At 33.7% G+C, this 17354-nt stretch overlaps 1 protein-coding gene across 2 annotated transcripts; it reads left to right on the forward strand.

Annotated features, from left to right (window-relative positions):
• Nucleotides 1-2425: 2425 nt before the first annotated feature.
• Nucleotides 2426-10318, forward strand: LOC132311293 (uncharacterized). 2 transcript variants are annotated; one of them, XM_059809141.1, is made up of 6 exons: nucleotides 2426-3202; nucleotides 5371-5567; nucleotides 6125-6205; nucleotides 8236-8451; nucleotides 9709-9786; nucleotides 9916-10318. In XM_059809141.1, exons 1-6 carry the CDS (start codon nucleotides 3085-3087, stop codon nucleotides 10165-10167), a joined length of 942 nt encoding a protein of 313 aa, XP_059665124.1. In that variant the 5' UTR covers nucleotides 2426-3084; the 3' UTR covers nucleotides 10168-10318. The 2 variants fall into 2 exon arrangements, with proteins under 2 accessions (XP_059665124.1, XP_059665123.1); XM_059809140.1 differs by having other exon boundaries at nucleotides 2429-3202; nucleotides 8212-8451.
• The last annotated feature ends 7036 nt before the right edge of the window (nucleotides 10319-17354 follow it).

The following is a 17354-nucleotide window of genomic DNA, read 5'->3' on the forward strand; positions in this document are numbered from 1 at the left end:
CCAACTCTACAATAGAAATTATCGACCTACTCTACTACTTAGTATGATATTGGCAACTTTGAGCCCGAACATGCACGTGCCAATTGGAGTGACACACCTATATATATACCACTTTCCCTTTTCAAACCCAGGCGATGTGGGATTGTGCCCCTTTAGCTCGCCTAGTGTGGTAGCCAGTCAGTGCCTCTTGCACCCGTCCACGGCACATCCGCCCACAAAGTTACCACAATCACCTCCTTGGGCCTAACGTCTTTGTTGGCCATACTTTCCAATTGGATAAAATTTAGTACAAAATTTGAACTAATCTTCCTCCAATTTCAAATTCAAAGTTCTAATTCAATATTCCCAAACGTAACAAAATAGTATATTAATGTATCAAAAGTGGGTCGTATATAAATTAAAAGCATTCATATTTTTCTTACGATTTTGAGAGTGCCATTTCATCTCATTGGTCAATGTTAGTGTTTTCATGTTACTATAATTAGTTTGTAAATTTTAAATAAGTAAGAGATAAGACTTTCAAGGGTGAAAATTTTTAACATCATTCATCCTATTTGCGTCATAATCGTATTATTTTGAATAATTTATTTAATAAATTATGTCAAATTTAAATTTGATTCTTGACCCCTTTAACCTAATTTGATATTTGACTTATTTTATAGGGTGAATTTCATACCAAAAAAATTGACTAGTACCATTTTACATTGAACTATTTTTTAATTATTTAATTATTTTTATATATAAAAAAAACCTGATTTATTGTAAAATGCTACAAGTCAAGAGAATTTTAATGCAATTGGCCCTAATTTGTATAATAAATAATAATTTTATATTCATATTGTATTATAGTGAAACCCTAGGTTAATAATCAGATTTATGGAAGCGAAATGAAAATTTAGGCATTCTAATGCTCCGTTTGAGATAGAAGAGCGCATGAGGGATGAACGAAGCATACCTATGGAAGGATGGATGGCGTCTTCCTCATCTTTTATTTAATTTGATGGAAGAGATAATTGAAAGGAAAGACAGTACATATGACAAGTTATTTTATTTAGTTAGCAAAGTTTTTATAATTTTGTACATAATTGAAAGCTAAAAATTGTATTTTATATTTATAAGTTAGTAAGTCTATCTTTCCGTGATTTTTTTGCTTAGAATTGGGCTCATGAAAAAATGTGGTTTAGAAGATATGCCCTCCTCTGTTCCCTTCCTTCAACGAAAATTTCATTTCTTTCTCTCCTTCAACGTAGCATAAAATTCAATATTATATTTTATTTTTCTTATTATTGTATTATATAATTCAAAAATAATAAAAAAAATAATGTCATTTTACAATTACAATATGCATTTATTAACATGTTTAAACACATCGTATTGTGTTTAATAAACATCAATGTTCGAATTATGCCCATATATAAACCACTCTTCTTATAAGTGGAATTCAAGTCTGATTGCTCAGCATTTTAATAAGCAAGACAGTGATTTAATCCTCCAAATTCCTATCAGTGTTACGGGAGAGGTAGATCAAAAAGTTAGGGGTGCTTCTAATGATGGCACTCTCTCTGTTAAAAGTGTTTACCACATTGCACTTTCCATTTTACGTAAGAAGCCTCAGTGTGGTGCGGCGGTGGGTTGAAGTTTTGAATCCTTCAGAAAGCCTATGTGGTGCAAAGTGTGGACTATTAAAGCTCACAGGAAAATTTTATTTATTTCTTTGGCAATCTCTCCATGATAGAATTCCAGTGAACCATTTATTGTTTTTACGTGGTTGCTCGGAAGTCTCTGAAGGTGTCTTTCGGCAGTCGAGACCATGGATCATCTTCTCTGTACTTGCCCTTTTGCTTGCTTGGTGTGGCGATTAAGTCCTCTTCAGTTGGATTTCATGGCCAAGGTCCCTCCTTTTGGCTGAAACGCTGGGTTGATCTTTCTGAAATCTGGAGTTCCTCTACATCCCAGGTGGAAAGTTTCAGTTTGGCTGCATTCATTTGTTGGGACTTTATGGAAATGCAGAAATGACCTTATTTTCAAGAAGAAAAGATGGGATCGTTTCGACGTAGCTCAGAAGGCTTTCCGGGATTATCAAGAATTTTGGGAATTCTCTGGCCAAAGCTCGCTACTCTCCTTCTCTTCTCCTCATCTGGTCCCTCACTCTTCGAGGTGGAGCGCTCCAGGTGAGGGCTGTTTCAAGCTTACTTTTGACGCCTCTTTTGATTCTTCCAGAAAGACTGGTGGGGGCGGTTTTATTCTCAGAAACCATCTTGGTTTTCCTCTCAAGGTGGCGTCGACGTTTTTTGTCTAATGTTTCTAGTCCGGCGCTTGCCGAAGGTCTGATTCCTAGGGAAAGCCTTTCTCTTCTTAAACTCTGGGGTTACCGCAATGTGATTATTAAGGGAGATTGTTTGCCTATGATGCGACTTCAAGCCTCTGTGGAGGCTTTAGTTATTGTTTTTCAGGAGGTCATTTCTCTTCTTAAGGATTGTTTAGGTGCCTCTTTGGCTTGGGTTCCTCCTCAGGGAGGAAATGTTGTAGTTCATGTTTTGAGCAAGAAGGCTCTTGTAGCAGCTCATGGTGACTTGGAATGGAGCATCTGGCCCAAGTGGTTATTGGATGCCCTTCACTCCGATTGTAATTTTCTTTCTTCTATGTGATTGCTTCCTATTTGGTGTCAAAAAAAAAAAAAAAACAAAAAACTTACAATCCCATTAACATGTGTTTACATTATTTGGGAGATTCTTAGCGCAACTAATTTGCAATTTTCCCGAATGGGAAATTATAAGATGTTGTGAGGAGCACGTGAATCTCCTCTCCTTTCCGGCTATAAAGGCCCTGGCTTTCCCGCCACCTCTCGAGACGCATAACCCCTTGAATTTTCCCAGGAGATCTATAGTTTCTCATCAGAAATCTTACCTTTCACTCCCAATATTCTGCTAGGGTTTCTCAACCATAATATATTCTCATACTTCATGTGCCCTAATTTTTTCTCGAAGATTTCATTTTTCTCGCTGAAATTAGGGTTTCTGAACTGATATTGGAGTCGAATTCCAACTTGTCTCGGTTCGTGGAACTTGTTTAGGGTTTTCGAAAATGTCGACTACATTATGCTGGAGACACCACACGCTGATTCAAGTTCTACTATCTCGCGGTCCGCTCAAGGAGGATGAGTTCCACTCTATCTTCTCCAACGTTACTGGGAAAAGTCCAGGTCTTGTTTTGCTTTGTTTCAATTCGTTTCGTTTTTGTTTCTTTTCCAATGCGGTCGAAATTTAGCATAAAATCGATTCTTATATTTGTATTAATTGTTGTTTGATAATGAATTAACTGAAAATTTGAAATTTGGGGAAAAAATTTAACTGAAATTTTACATATGAAGCTTTGAGTTGCTGAGAACTGAAAAAAACTTGTCTAGCTTCATATTTCATTTTCCAGAAACGAAACCAGACAATGTCTATTTTATTTCTGTGAAATTATCGCTAATTCTTACATTTTTTTCTATAAGTTTTCAATAGGACCAAGTCCTACCTTTGAAATCTATTTCCATTTAATTTCTAAAGCACTAAATCTTCTTGAGGTTGCTCACATACAACTTGATTCTTCTCTTGACGGGCTTCATTAGAGATAATTGTCCTCTTTAACTGCTTTCAAGTAAAAATTGATTTTCTGAATCCATATGTTTGCTTTTTTGAAATATACTTCGCTTCTTTCACATCTATCCATTGTTTGACCAAAATAATTTGATGACTTGGATCTGTTGGAACTATTGTCTGAAAAATTCATAATGATAATAGCTACCTAAAATCGTCTATGATTTTATGATATAGTAAATTTATTACCTAAAATCTTCTATATCAGAGCATATTAAATAACCTTTCATTGATAGGATTATCAAGTGCTTGCATTTTGTCTTGAAATGAACCAGTTATTTATCCCAATTAGTGTTCCTGTGTCATTAAATATTTAGGTGCTAGAATTATTTAGATGGACTTGAGGCCTATGTGTTCGTGCAGGAATGTGTCCTCCCCAAGGACGGCAACTAGCCCCATTGCAGATGTGTTCTCTATGGTCCTATAACTCCTATTTGACTCCATTATTAACCTAGAACGCCTATCTCTTGCGATGTCTTCTGAAAAGAAGTCCATAAACTCAGCCCTCGTAAGATGTCACTCCCCTTTGTTAAGGAAGTTGTTGCAATTCTATCATTTACCATTAGACCAAGTCTGCCCGGACTCTGATACACACTAATATAGTGGAAGAGAAAGAAAACAAAGAAAGAACCTGAAATCTTAAAATCCATTAAGGGTCTTTCAATCCGCCAGGCATAGAAGGACAAATCTCTCAAAATTTATATGCAGAAACTTACTACTTTTCATTTTGTTCTTTCTCTGAACAGCGTATTTACTGGTTTCTATAAAATTTGGATATCTGCTGGCCCCTATAAATTTTGGAATGTAAGCAGCAACAATTCGAAATTTATAAGGACTCAAATCTGACTATTAGTATCCTAAAATAAAAACCATTTGGAATAATAAAATAAAGTTCCTAGAAGTTACAAAAATATAAATAAAATCCGTAATAATCATGCATGTAAACCTGGTTACTCATCTTGCAGTAAAAGTACAGTTGAGAGAGTATGGATTTTGTTCAAGCAAAAAATGCATTCATATCACAAACAAAACTCAATTTTGCATACAAAACATTTCAGATTTATGTTGATATAAAGCCTGCTTCAACAAGTTTTCTTGTTTGATTTAGTTAGTACAGTATTGCTTTTGTCGTACAAAACACATCAGTTGTCTTTAGACTTGGATGAACATGGTTATACACACACACACACACACACACACACACATGCTATGTTACGTGGACTCGGGTACGTGTCGGATATGGGTATGTATCCATGCATCGGACATGTCAAATAATCAAATCTTCATACAGGAGGGCACATGGACACTGCTAAGTATTCATTTTATTTTATTTTTTAGAGTAAAGTAATGTTTTTATGTAATATATTGTCCAATATAGGCATTTAACTCATTTTAAAGTGATAATATAATACAATTGAATGATTAGATATGCTTTTTAAGTACATGTCCTACCATAAGTGTCAGACACATATTCCATGCCGATGTCCAAGCAATATGTGTCCGACACGGGTGCTTCACTACTTTTGAAGGGTCCATGTAACATAGTATACATGTATATGTTTAATGAGAATTGCTTCATGAGGGTAGATGTTGGGTTAATGTTTGTGGTTTTTGTTTTGGAGATACAAGGTATTACTTGATCGTATGTTACACAATGGTGTGGACTTTTAGAGTACTAATAGATGGCTATTCGTCAAACATTTCATTTTGCTTATTACACTTGTTACAGGTACTCATCAACAGCTTTTCAACGATTTTCTTCTAAAGATAAACAAGGAGCTCATGTATGTTCAGTTTGAGTTGCGGGCCTGTAGAAACCAATATGATGGCAATGTTTATTATGGTGTAGTCAATAATATTGCAGATGAAGAGTCGAAGCTTGGAACAAAATACACAGTGCCTCAGATTGCTTTCTATAAGGGCATTGTAAGTTTTTATGCACCTTTGTATCATTTTGGAACTTCTGTAATCATTAAAGCTGTTACTGATGCAGTTTTTACTTGATATTTGAATCTTGATTACTGAAATTCTATTTTTTGGTTTGCTGTTTTGCTGCACTTTTAAGCGGAAAAAAAAAAAATTTAAAATTGTTCATGCTCATTGCACCCCCCCGTGAAGGAAATTCATGGCTCCGTCCCTGATTGGTACTACTGAATTCTCTCAATTTGCAGTGTACTTTCATGCTGGTGTATTATTGTCAGAAAATTAGCAATTCTAGAAATTATTTATGATGATATATAATTTGAGTGTACCTACAATTCAACTCTACTTCAAATGCAATTTATTTATTTTTGATAAGTAAGACTGTATTAGAAAGCATTCAAATGTATCTCTTCTCCCATTTTGGTGCTATATAACTTCTGCATATGCAGAAGATATTATTTCACTTGCAGATTGCTGTTTCCTTTTAATCATTTCTGAATTGCATTATCTCAATTTAATTTCTCTGATTGTTAGTGTTTATGTCATATTTGAATTATCAGATAGAAGCCATTGTGCAAGATGCGACTGCTCGGGGTAGCATATCAAATTTAGATGCTCTCAATATACGATTGGAGAATCAGGTTTGAATGAATATGCTTACTATAAGTAATCTCCCATCCGAAAAAAACATTGCCTGCTCATCCTGTTCGGTGTTGTAGTACTGATGTCTCGCATGACCTACATCAAGTATTCAGATTTCTGTGTGAATTATTATTTACTTAAGATTTTTATTAATTGCAAATAGCTTCTTCTTTTGCCAATAATACTGGATGGGATGCTATTAAGGTGCAAGTCAGTCAGATTAAATTTACATAACTTATCTCTTAGGTCAGAATGGACTCTACAGTCAGATTTAGGGTTAGGTTTGGATTTGGAAATCACGATCATATCAAGGTTGGCCTGACGTGGTTCATGGACTTGGCCAGACACCGTCTCCATGGAGTTGGCCAGACTTACACTTCCAAGATGTTTGTGCAGAGTGATAAATGAGAAGTTTCAGTCTAGCTTATGTTTGGTTTGGGTACAACATTACTGTATAACATGTTAAAATTTTTAAATATTTTTATACTAAAAAATCTGAAGTGTGCTCCATTATATTACCTTTGTTAAGGCACACCTTTGGTGAACTTCTAGAAATGTATTATGTTAGAAATAATTGGAAGCGAAGTTGTGGAGAACTGTGATGGTCTGACCAATCTGCCAATCAAACTTGCTTCAAAAGAATTATTTGATCTATATGATAGGATCTGAAGAGTGCAGAAGCTCTTATTCGCAAAAGGGACTCATGGCTAATCCATCTCATATTATCTATCTTATATAGAATCCTCCGTTTTGACTAAAGGCATTACCTTGTGTATGTCCTACCTACACGAGGTGCTGGGAGGGGAACACACGAGATAACACTAAACTTTTGGCATTAGTTTGAACAAAGAGGCTGCTGTGATGGCTTGAACCCACATTGGATGAGGCAATCGATCACTGAGGTTGCAAGATTGTTGAGTTATACCATTGGAAAATCTCCACAAACATAACCTGATGAAGCCGGAAAATACCAATCAAGCGTTAAAAGGAAGCTTAACCAGCATCTTGTAAAAGTGCAACATATTATAAACAAAAATCTGTGTACATGTGCTGCAAAACTGCATTAATGAGGGATTTTCCAGTACAATATCCAAAATCTGACTTACTTATAAAAATAATAGTAATAATAATATCCAAAATCTGCCCAGCCATACACCAAATGTGCTCTATTTTGATCTCCTGGGATTGAAGTATTGTAATGATACCTCGCAACTTTTTTAAAGGATATATGAGTTACTTATATCTGCTTTGTGGAAGAATTAGAACGGCCAGTTGACCTATTTCTTTCTGTAAAGGAAGAAGATTATTTATGTTAACAATCTTCATAAAAATTAAAGCTCTTATCGTAGCAATATTTGGGGTATATATTCTTAATGCATATATATATATATATATTTCTTTTTTCTAGTATATCATGTCTTACAAGGTTATAGTCAGCTGCTTACTTGCTGCTACATATTTCACTTTCTTTGTGAACTTACTACACCAGAAACCACAATTTCTGATGAAGCTATAAGTTTTTTGTTTATGTGATTGTCGAAAGTGACTGTTGTATCTACATGTACTTCAAAAGAAAGTATTTTCATGGATAAATGTATCCCGAGAACAAATATAAATTCTAGATGTAAAGTGACTTCCCTCTAAACTAAGTGAAGGGACATAATAAACTATTAACAAATTTGTTGTAATATAATTTTTACGATTTTCATAGAGATAAATGGAGCATTTAGACAAAGTTTTTCTGTTAAGTTCCGTGGAAATTATTTTTGACCCGAACACACACTTTTAAATCTAGAAATCAATTGTGTACTTAATTTATGCGTTTTTATGTGCTAAAAGTGTGTCTTTGGTAAATGTATATGGTGACCTTCTATAAATCAATGTCATGTAATGTATAGACATTTCATAAAGCAATGCGAAATATCCTTACTGTGTAGTTCTTGCACTGGTCATTTTATAAACACCAATTGAGTTTGCTTGAAAATCCTTTTGGTCAAATCTCCAGGCTCTGACTGGAACTGGGTCACAGTCACAAGCTGGTCCATCTCAAGTCCCCCCAGCATTTAGAAATTTCTCATTATCTCAAAAGGAGAAAACTCTTGAGGAACTTGTGCGGGATCAGTGGCTTTGTTCCACCCCAGATGGTAACATTGGACTTGGTGTTAGATCTTTCCTCGATCTGCGAAGTTGGTTCCGTAATAATGATGTTCCTTCGTGTGAAGTTTGCAATGAGGCTGGACTAAAGGTATTTTTATCTTTGCTATTGATTTTCCATACTAATGAGTGCTGTTTGATCTGTATGAAAGTTCCCTATCACATGTAAATGTCTTGTGCATCTGTAAGTGTCCATGAATGATGTGCAATGCAATTGATGAACCGTCCCTTAAACTGAAACTTTTTTCTCCGTCACCTCTAATGCTTCCTGAGGGAGGGAGGGAGGGCGTTGGCGAACAATAAGGTGCTCACTTGCTCCATTGTGACGTGGAGGTCACGAATTCGAAACAGGAACAAACTCATGCGGAGGTAAGGTTGCATACATCTAACCCTCCCCAATCCCTGCAATGGCAGGAGTCTTGTGCACTAGGCCAGTCCTAATGCTTCATGAGGATTCGTAAAGTAGCATCTCTTAGTGTCATAGAGATAATGTGATTGGGATACTGCTGGCCAGGGAGAGATTCTAGATGGGTCCATGTAAGGATTCTATGTATAAACATTTGCTGCATCAGTCATGTTGTATGTTTAGTAGAATATCATGCAACCATTCACCTTGAGATAATATCAAGTATTTCCTTGCATGTGATATTGTAGAATGTTAACTAATCATTTGTTCTAAAAGTTTAAGCTACTTCAACTGGTGTAGCTTAACTAAGGAAAAAAAAATGGTGCAACTTAAATATTTATATTTCTAACACATCCCTTCATGTGTGGCCCAGTTTTGGTTCACAACGTGTATCAATTATTAATTTTTATGGTTGCAGTGAGATTTGAACTCAAGACCCTGCCTCCTTCAATACTATGTTTACCATAATTTACCCTTAAAAAAGTTTAAGCTATTAGAGAGGGTATAACTTTGTATTTATAACATACAATTGCTTAAAAAAAAAAAAAAAATTTGAGGCAAAGAATCTTTCAAAGCCTGAACTGCCTTAAGTGATTGCTTGCCCGAGTGGCTAATTGGTTACTTTGGTAAAAAAAAATTGTACCAAGGCATTTGGGGGAAACAGAGCTCCTAGAAGCGACTGTTAAACATTTGCATCCACCTAATAGTTTGGTAGTAGTATAATATGACAACGACCTTTCAACCTAAGATAATATCAATTATAGAATCTGATATTCTGCATCTACCATATGGCTGTTAAATATCTTCTTGCTCAACTGATAGCTTTGCTATCTTTTTTATTTATTTTTACATTTTTCCCTCACCTTTTGGTTGTTTTCTGTTGAGAAGGTTGTTTGGTGGTGCCATTGAATATGATATGTTTTATTATGATTGTTCTGGCAGGCAGAGTTATGCCATAATGAAGCATGTACCGTTCGAATTCATAAATACTGTCTAGGAAAGAAATATTCTCAAAGAAAGGTATCAATTTAAACGTTCCAGTTATCACATTTGCAATGAACAAGTGATCTTAGTGATCCCAACTAATATATATATATATATATATTTGAAAGGTGATTCCAACTAATTTGCTAACTCTACGAGATTCAGGTTGAAAGAGTTTGTCCAGGTTGTGGCACTCAGTGGCTGATCCCAGTGTCCAAAACAGAAGCTGTAGAGGAAGAGGATGAACCAAATGTACCCTCTCAGAACGGGCGACCTCCACAACCCTTCACGCGAAAGAGGTTGAGAACAGGCAAGAGTGTTGATGGAGCCGATAACGCTGGATCTGGTTCCTCTCAGGCTTCTTTGCTTGATTCTGATACAAGGAGGATAACTCGGAGCTCTGCTCGACTGAGATAGATATGCCTCTGAGCTGCTTGTACATAAGATTACCTGTTTAAGTATCCTATTTATTTTGCCTGCCCTAACAGAGTCGTCGTCATTGGAATGCTGTGAATCTGCTTTTTGGAAACCCGATTATCAAACTTAATATTATTACCAATTTCTTGAATCCATATTCTTAATTCTACCATGAGGGTGCTTCATTGTTCATATGATGAGCAAATTTAATTAGCACACACTTAGAGCGTGAACAGAAATGCATGTGCAATATTATCATATCTTTTGACCCCTATGCCCATCCCTCTAGCATAAACTTGGACAAAAATCTTAGGTAAATGTATTAATCAAATCTAGGCAAATGTTTGACTTTGGCATGAAATTTTAGAATGAGATCCTCAGGAAGATATATATATATATATATATATATATATATATATAATAGTTAGGTGTGTGTTTTTTAATGCATGCAAGATTAGTGGAAGAGTCAAGATTAAAGGGGTGCTCCTATCTAATTGAATATTCTAGTTGAATTCCAAATTTTTTCTTCCTTTAGGCTATGTTTCGTTAGATAGAAATAGTAAGAAAAGAAAGGAAATAGAAAATGAAAAGAAGAGAAGTGAATGAAAAGAAAATTGATTTTTTAGTTTGCATTTGGTTAAGATGAAATTTTATCCAAGAAAATTGTCGAAAAATATCATGTTATAGTTTAGATACCTAAATTATCCTTATTTTATAAAAATGGTAAAATAATAAAAAAATAATTTGTAGTATGTACACAAAATACGATGGAGTTTTTAATTAATTTAGACCTTGTAAACTACTATTTATTTCATTCATATATAATGAAAAACAATTAAGAATGAAAGTCAAGTTAATTAAAACCCTATCAGTGATAAAGTTGTTGTTTGCTTTCTCGTGAAAATAAATTTTCCCCGTGTTTTATGTGGGAAACGTTTTGAAGAAAATAAAAGGTTAGGAGAATTTTAATTTTCCAGAACTTTTTCTTTTCCATCTAACCAAACTCTTAAAAAGTTTCAAAATTTTTTATTTCCTTTCTTTTTTAGTTAATTCTATGTAACCATACGAAACCTTAGTTTCCTAAGCAAGGCGCTATAATGGTAGTAATTATGTGAACCAAGTCATACGAGTGGGTGTGAATGCGATAGGGGGAGCGTGAATGCGGTAAAATTATATAGTGGAATCGATTTAAGACCCAAAAGCAAATAGTGGAGTGATATTATACAATGGGTATCTATTCCGGTTGGACTAGGCTACATTAAGAACACATTAACGTTGTAGGAATGAAAATTGTTCTAGTAGTTTGGCCACCACGTCCTCCAGCAGCTGAATTTGGCGGGCTAGCTCTGACAACCATCCAAGTGGCCGGGAAGATCAAACACCCTCCTCCTACCTTGGGAGTTCGCCATTCTTGAAATCTACTTTTCAATTTTCATTTTCTTCAAAGGGATGGACATCACAACTATAAACGGTGCTATTTATAGGCTCAAATAATTCATTTTTGTGTGTGTATATATATATATCTATCCGCGCCTTCACTTCACTTAGCAAATGTCATGTAATGAATGTATGGGTAGAGGTGGAAGAAAGAAGTTGTGAACGAACCCATCTGGGACCGTGCATGTGGGTTTCCATGTAAGAAATAAAAGGCATACACATATGATGGAGTGCTCCTATAATAAAGTCATACGTACAATTTAGGCACACCTAGACTCGTGAGTCGCGTGGCTCAGTTAGGAGTGTTTCAATATAAAGGCCTAATATTTTGTAACATGTCATGTAATGCCCTGCTAGCATCTTTTATTTCCCAATCCTTATATATATATATATATTTATATATATACTTTTTCGGCAGTTAAAGCATTTGCGTGTCAGATTACAATATATAATATGAATTTTTTTTAAAGTAATTCGTGTTGGAAGTATAATGTGTCCGGATATTTTTAGGTGAACATATATTTAAAAATATATATACAATCATTTAATGTTTATATTAAATAAAAATATATATATTATTATTTTATTTTAAAAAATAAAATAAAATAAATAGTGTCCATATGTTCTTCTGTGCATGGACACATATTCGCATCCAATATATCTACTCGAGTTCATGTAATATAGCTTATTGTTCAGTGGACTAACCGACTAAATTTGTATGCTTGACAAAATTTCATTAAAAAATAATAATAAATAAATAAATCAAAATTATTATTATTTTTATCATATGTGTCAACTAGCCTTTTATAATAATAAAAATATAATGACCATAAAGAAAAAGATTGTGAAATACATATTTTATGGCAGGAACTTGTCATTTCTCATGAAACAGACAACATATATATATAAAATTTAAATTATAAATTCACTTTATATATATATATATAAAGTGAATTTATAATTTAAATTAAATTATTTCTATAAATAATTAATTACTAACTTTCATTTTTTTATTTTTTAATTAGTTGTTTAGTTGAAAGGTTTATTAAATTAATATTAAAAAATTTAGTTATTTAGTTCAAATATAATTCAGTAGTACTATATTAGTAGTGGTTGATTAAGAAAGAAATATAATGGGAAATGGGAAGTGTGCCAACGAGCATGTGTTGGTGGTTGCAAGGCATAAGCAGGTGTAACAAGAAATATTTGTCTCACGTCGAATTTGGATGAGAGTTGAAGTGTGTATAAATAGATAGGTATATAACACTACATAACTGCTTGAGTTTTTTTTGATAAATGAGTAATTACCCACCCATTATTGTTAGTATCAGAACCAGACTCAATTCTTAGTCCGATGTCACACCAAGCGGCTGGCCTGGAGGGCGTCCGAATCTGCAGCTCGGGTAGGTAGGGTGGCCCGAGCAGCAACGAGGGCATTATGAGTTCGAGTGAAAGAGAATGTAACAAGGGAATATTTGTCCCACATTGGATTTGGATGGAATTAAAGTTTGTATAAATGGGTGGGTATGTAGTACTACCCAATCGTTACAGTAAGTTATCACGCTGACTTGCTATGGGTGCACGTTATTGTAATTTCCAAATAGTATGAGACAATTTAAGGTAAAATTCAAGAACAAATTGAACTCATCATACCATGTGGTTTTATAAATGGTATAAAAGCCCAATCGACCTAGAAGGGTTATAAGTGGTATAAAATTTGATTCAATTACTATTTGCAATTAAATATCTATAAAAAATATATATATATTTTTTTTTCTATATATTGGGTTTAAGATTCAACCATATTTACTTTATTTCATTTGAAATTGAATTTATGATATGTTTGGCAGCACGTCCTGTGGATTTGAGATTGAAAAAAATTTAAGATAAATTTTAAACTAAACTACCCTAAATTCTAAATTCATAGCACGATCGGATGCTCCAAAATATAACATTAGTGGGATTGTTAGTGTTATACATAGTAATATATATGGCTTGTGGCTAGAATATGGAGTGTATTCAAAGAAAGTTAGACAGTCAACAAGCACATGTATTGTTTCTTGACATTGTTTCACACCCTCACGTAAATCAAACATTGTAAATCAAACATTGTTAGAAAATTAGAAGGATGAAAAATTGAAAAAACTTAGTAAGTTGCCATATATTAATATGTTGACCTAAAAGAACACAATCGGATACTTTTATCAGTTGTTCTTCGCGAAAACACAAATCGGTTCTCTTAAAGTAAAATCGGTTGTGTTTTGATAGTAGCCAAACCCAATTTGGAATTTTGCACGCCCAATCGGTTCCCTGAAATCGGAATCAGTCACAATAGCCTAGCAGGGTCGGTCATGAGATTACCAAATTTTGAGAGGCCCCAAACGAAGTTTCAACTGTGAGGTCTTTACACATAAGGGTTCAAACGCAATGAAACGATAAGCACCATGAGGGTTCAAAATAATTTGGGGCCTTAGGCGAAAGACAAAAAAGTGGCATATAATATATTAATATTAAATAATATTTATTTAAAAATAATCCTTTTTACTTTTTTAAATGCAAAATTACTAATTAGATTATTGTATTTAAGTTTGGATAAAATATATATATACACACAAATTTATAATAAAAAAGTTAATAAAACTAAAAAATAATTAAAGAAAAAGAATAATAGAACCCGATTTAGAAAACCTTAATCTAATATTCTTACAAATTCTTCAATAGAATGAAAATGGGATCAAATTGAGAGTAATGGGTTGAGCGGAGAAGAAAGAGAACTACTATTATAATTTTTAACGAGAGAGAGGGATCTGACTTCTTGTGACTTGTTGAGAGAGGACAAAAAGTATGTGAGGAATAAGAAAATAATAAATAAATAAAAGATAAAAGTTAGAAAAATAATATGAAAAGTTTCATAACTTTCCCAAACCATGATTAAATACATATTTAATATTTACTTCGGGTATAACTTACCCAAAAAAAAAAAATTTAGTGTTTTTGTAACAAAATGTGAATGAGAGAGAGAAAAAAAAGTTATTTAAAAATATAAAGCTTTGGGCCCTTGGTTAGAGTTTAATTAAAAAAGAAAAGAGAAAAAATAAAAGTTATTTTAGGATATAAATTTATATCTTATATAAGAAAATTTAAAATTTTAGGACTTTCATATTGGTTGGGGCCTCAGGCAACCACCTAAATTTGAGGCCCTTCCAAATTGGAGGCTCTAGGCGACCTGGGTTGCTTATAACCAGGGCCGGCCTTGGCCAGTAGCCAAAGTAGACTCCAAAATTAACAAATTTGACCATTCCAAATTCTTCAAACGTGATGAACTACACAAACCACACAACGAAATATATATATATATATATATATATATATTCAATAGACAAATAAGATGAAATATTTTTAACTAGTACATAACTTACACTTTAAAAAAATATATATATATATATATTATGAAAAATATCCTTAAATCTTTTTTCTTTTCATCCACAGACTTTAAATCTGTTTTCCACCTTCTCTTACCTAAATTCCTTTCATTAGGGTTTTTCCACAACCAAAAATTGTAAGTTCTGGTCGTTATAAATAGAACAAGTTCTCACGATTCTCTCCACCAAAAAAAAAAAATGAAAGTATAGTGTAAAGTATTGAAGTGGTAATGGTCCTCAATGGCAGGCATAATCAAGTTACTTTGTGTAGTTTTCTTTCTCAGCCTCATGAGCAAAGGTATACATATATATATATATATATATAGATAGATATATATATTTTTACTTTTCTAGGTATATAAAAGTAATAAGTTCAGCAATAATTTTTTGCCCCATTCTCCTGTTTGTGATTGCATCAATAATGCTCTTTATAGACATGGCATCAAGTTAATTAAAGTCTGTTTTTCAATCAAACAGGTCATCATGTGTAGTTGTTTTGTACTCAAACAATGTTACACTTGGCTGTGTCGAATGTCTCACATAATTGTGGGATAAAGAAAATTTTGTGAGGGGCAGACTTTTAATTTATAATTGTGTGTTCATTTTTGTAATTTCAGTGGGACTTTTTCATAAATTCTCAAAAAATTGAGTGTAAAATTCAAAAATAAAAAAATTCAATGGGGTGAATTGTAATTTTAGTAGGGCATATTCATGAATTCTCAAAAATTTGAAGTTAAAAAACAAAAAGAAGAAGAAGAAGAAGAAAAGAATCAAGTGGGACGAATTGTAATTTTAATAAAGACATCTTCATAAATTCTCAAAAATTTAAAATTTATAATGCAAAAATAAAAAATCTAATGGGAGCTGGTCGGTCCTATTGTGGTTCCGTGCCTAATTATGGGTCCATCAACAATTTTTGTAGTGGATCCGACTATAGAGTGTAGTCAATTTTATAATTTCTCTTGTATATATGTTTTTTGATAGATTTATTTCTATTACAGGAATTCTCCAATGCAATCCGGAAATCTCACACTCAAACAAGATTCTACTGGATTACAGGTAAGTAACAAGGCAGTGTGGAGAGTGATAATTGCCAACGAATGTCAGTGTACTCAAACCGATGTGAAAATATTTTGTGCTGGATTTCATACCGTAAAGCAAGTTGACCCTCATATCTTGGCCAAATCTGAGGACACCTGTGTCATCAACAATAAAAATCCTATTTATGGACATGCTTCGGTCAACTTCACATATGCTTGGGATCATGCTTTTGCATTTGGCAAAATAACATCCCAAGAATATTGTTCTTGAATAATTTTGGCAATATACAAGATGGGACTTACATACAATATTAATGGGTTTTGCTTGTTGCATATTTTCAATTCCCCATCTTATGGAATTTTAGCTCTAAAAACACCACCAACATAACCCAAGGGTTGGCTCCGGTGGTGAAACTCTTGGATTTAGTACCTCACGAAGCATTAAGTTTTAAGTTCAAATTCCCCTCGACTGCAATTAATTTTTTAAGGGTCACGACCACAGACATAATTCGAGTGTTATCCATTTCATGTGAAGGGGTCGCTTTGCACAAGTCTCGTGGATTAGTCAATCGGGGCAAAGCCCCGAACACCCTGATTAAAAAAAAAAAAAAAAAACAATCAAACAAAAAAAGAAACACCACCACCAAAAGTAACGGGTTGTTAATTTACCCTCCAAAGTACGAGAGACTAAATTGGTTAGTTTAAAATGAAGAAACATGGAATATGAAATTTTTTAAAGATGTGTGGATGATTTGTTGATATAATAGCAAAGGTTTCTTTTAGTAGCATTAATTTTAGCTCATGTAGTTGGTAACACAAAAAGTCATTATTTTCATATTATGATTTAGGTTGAACTCTATTCCATTGTAGAATTAGAGGATCTTTCTTAATAATAGGGTAAACTATAATGACACTTCTGAGGTTTGTCATATTGACAGTCATATACAAGTTGACTATTTTTTTGACAATGACACTCCTAAAGTTTGAAAAAGTTGACAAAGACACCCCTTATAGTCACCTGCCATATATGACACGTGGGGAATTGACCAAATTGCCCTTTGGCCGTTTAGTGGGCCTTTTTAACTTTACAACTTAATAAATTGGACATGAAAATTTGAAAAGGAGGAACGATTCATCATTTCTATTCTCCTTTCTTTCCTTGTATCATCTCTACCAATAAAGGAAGTTCGTTTCTTCCTTCCTATTTTCTCTCCACACCTCTTCCTTTATTCATACCGAACAACATTAAATGCAATCGTGCGGTTGGATTTTTCTGAAATAAGCATTT

This window comes from Cornus florida, unplaced genomic scaffold (genome assembly GCF_030987335.1).
Source record: "Cornus florida cultivar Cherokee Brave unplaced genomic scaffold, ASM3098733v1 CherokeeBrave_3.0.0_Hap2_Chr06, whole genome shotgun sequence".
NCBI classification, from domain to species: Eukaryota; Viridiplantae; Streptophyta; class Magnoliopsida; order Cornales; family Cornaceae; genus Cornus; species Cornus florida.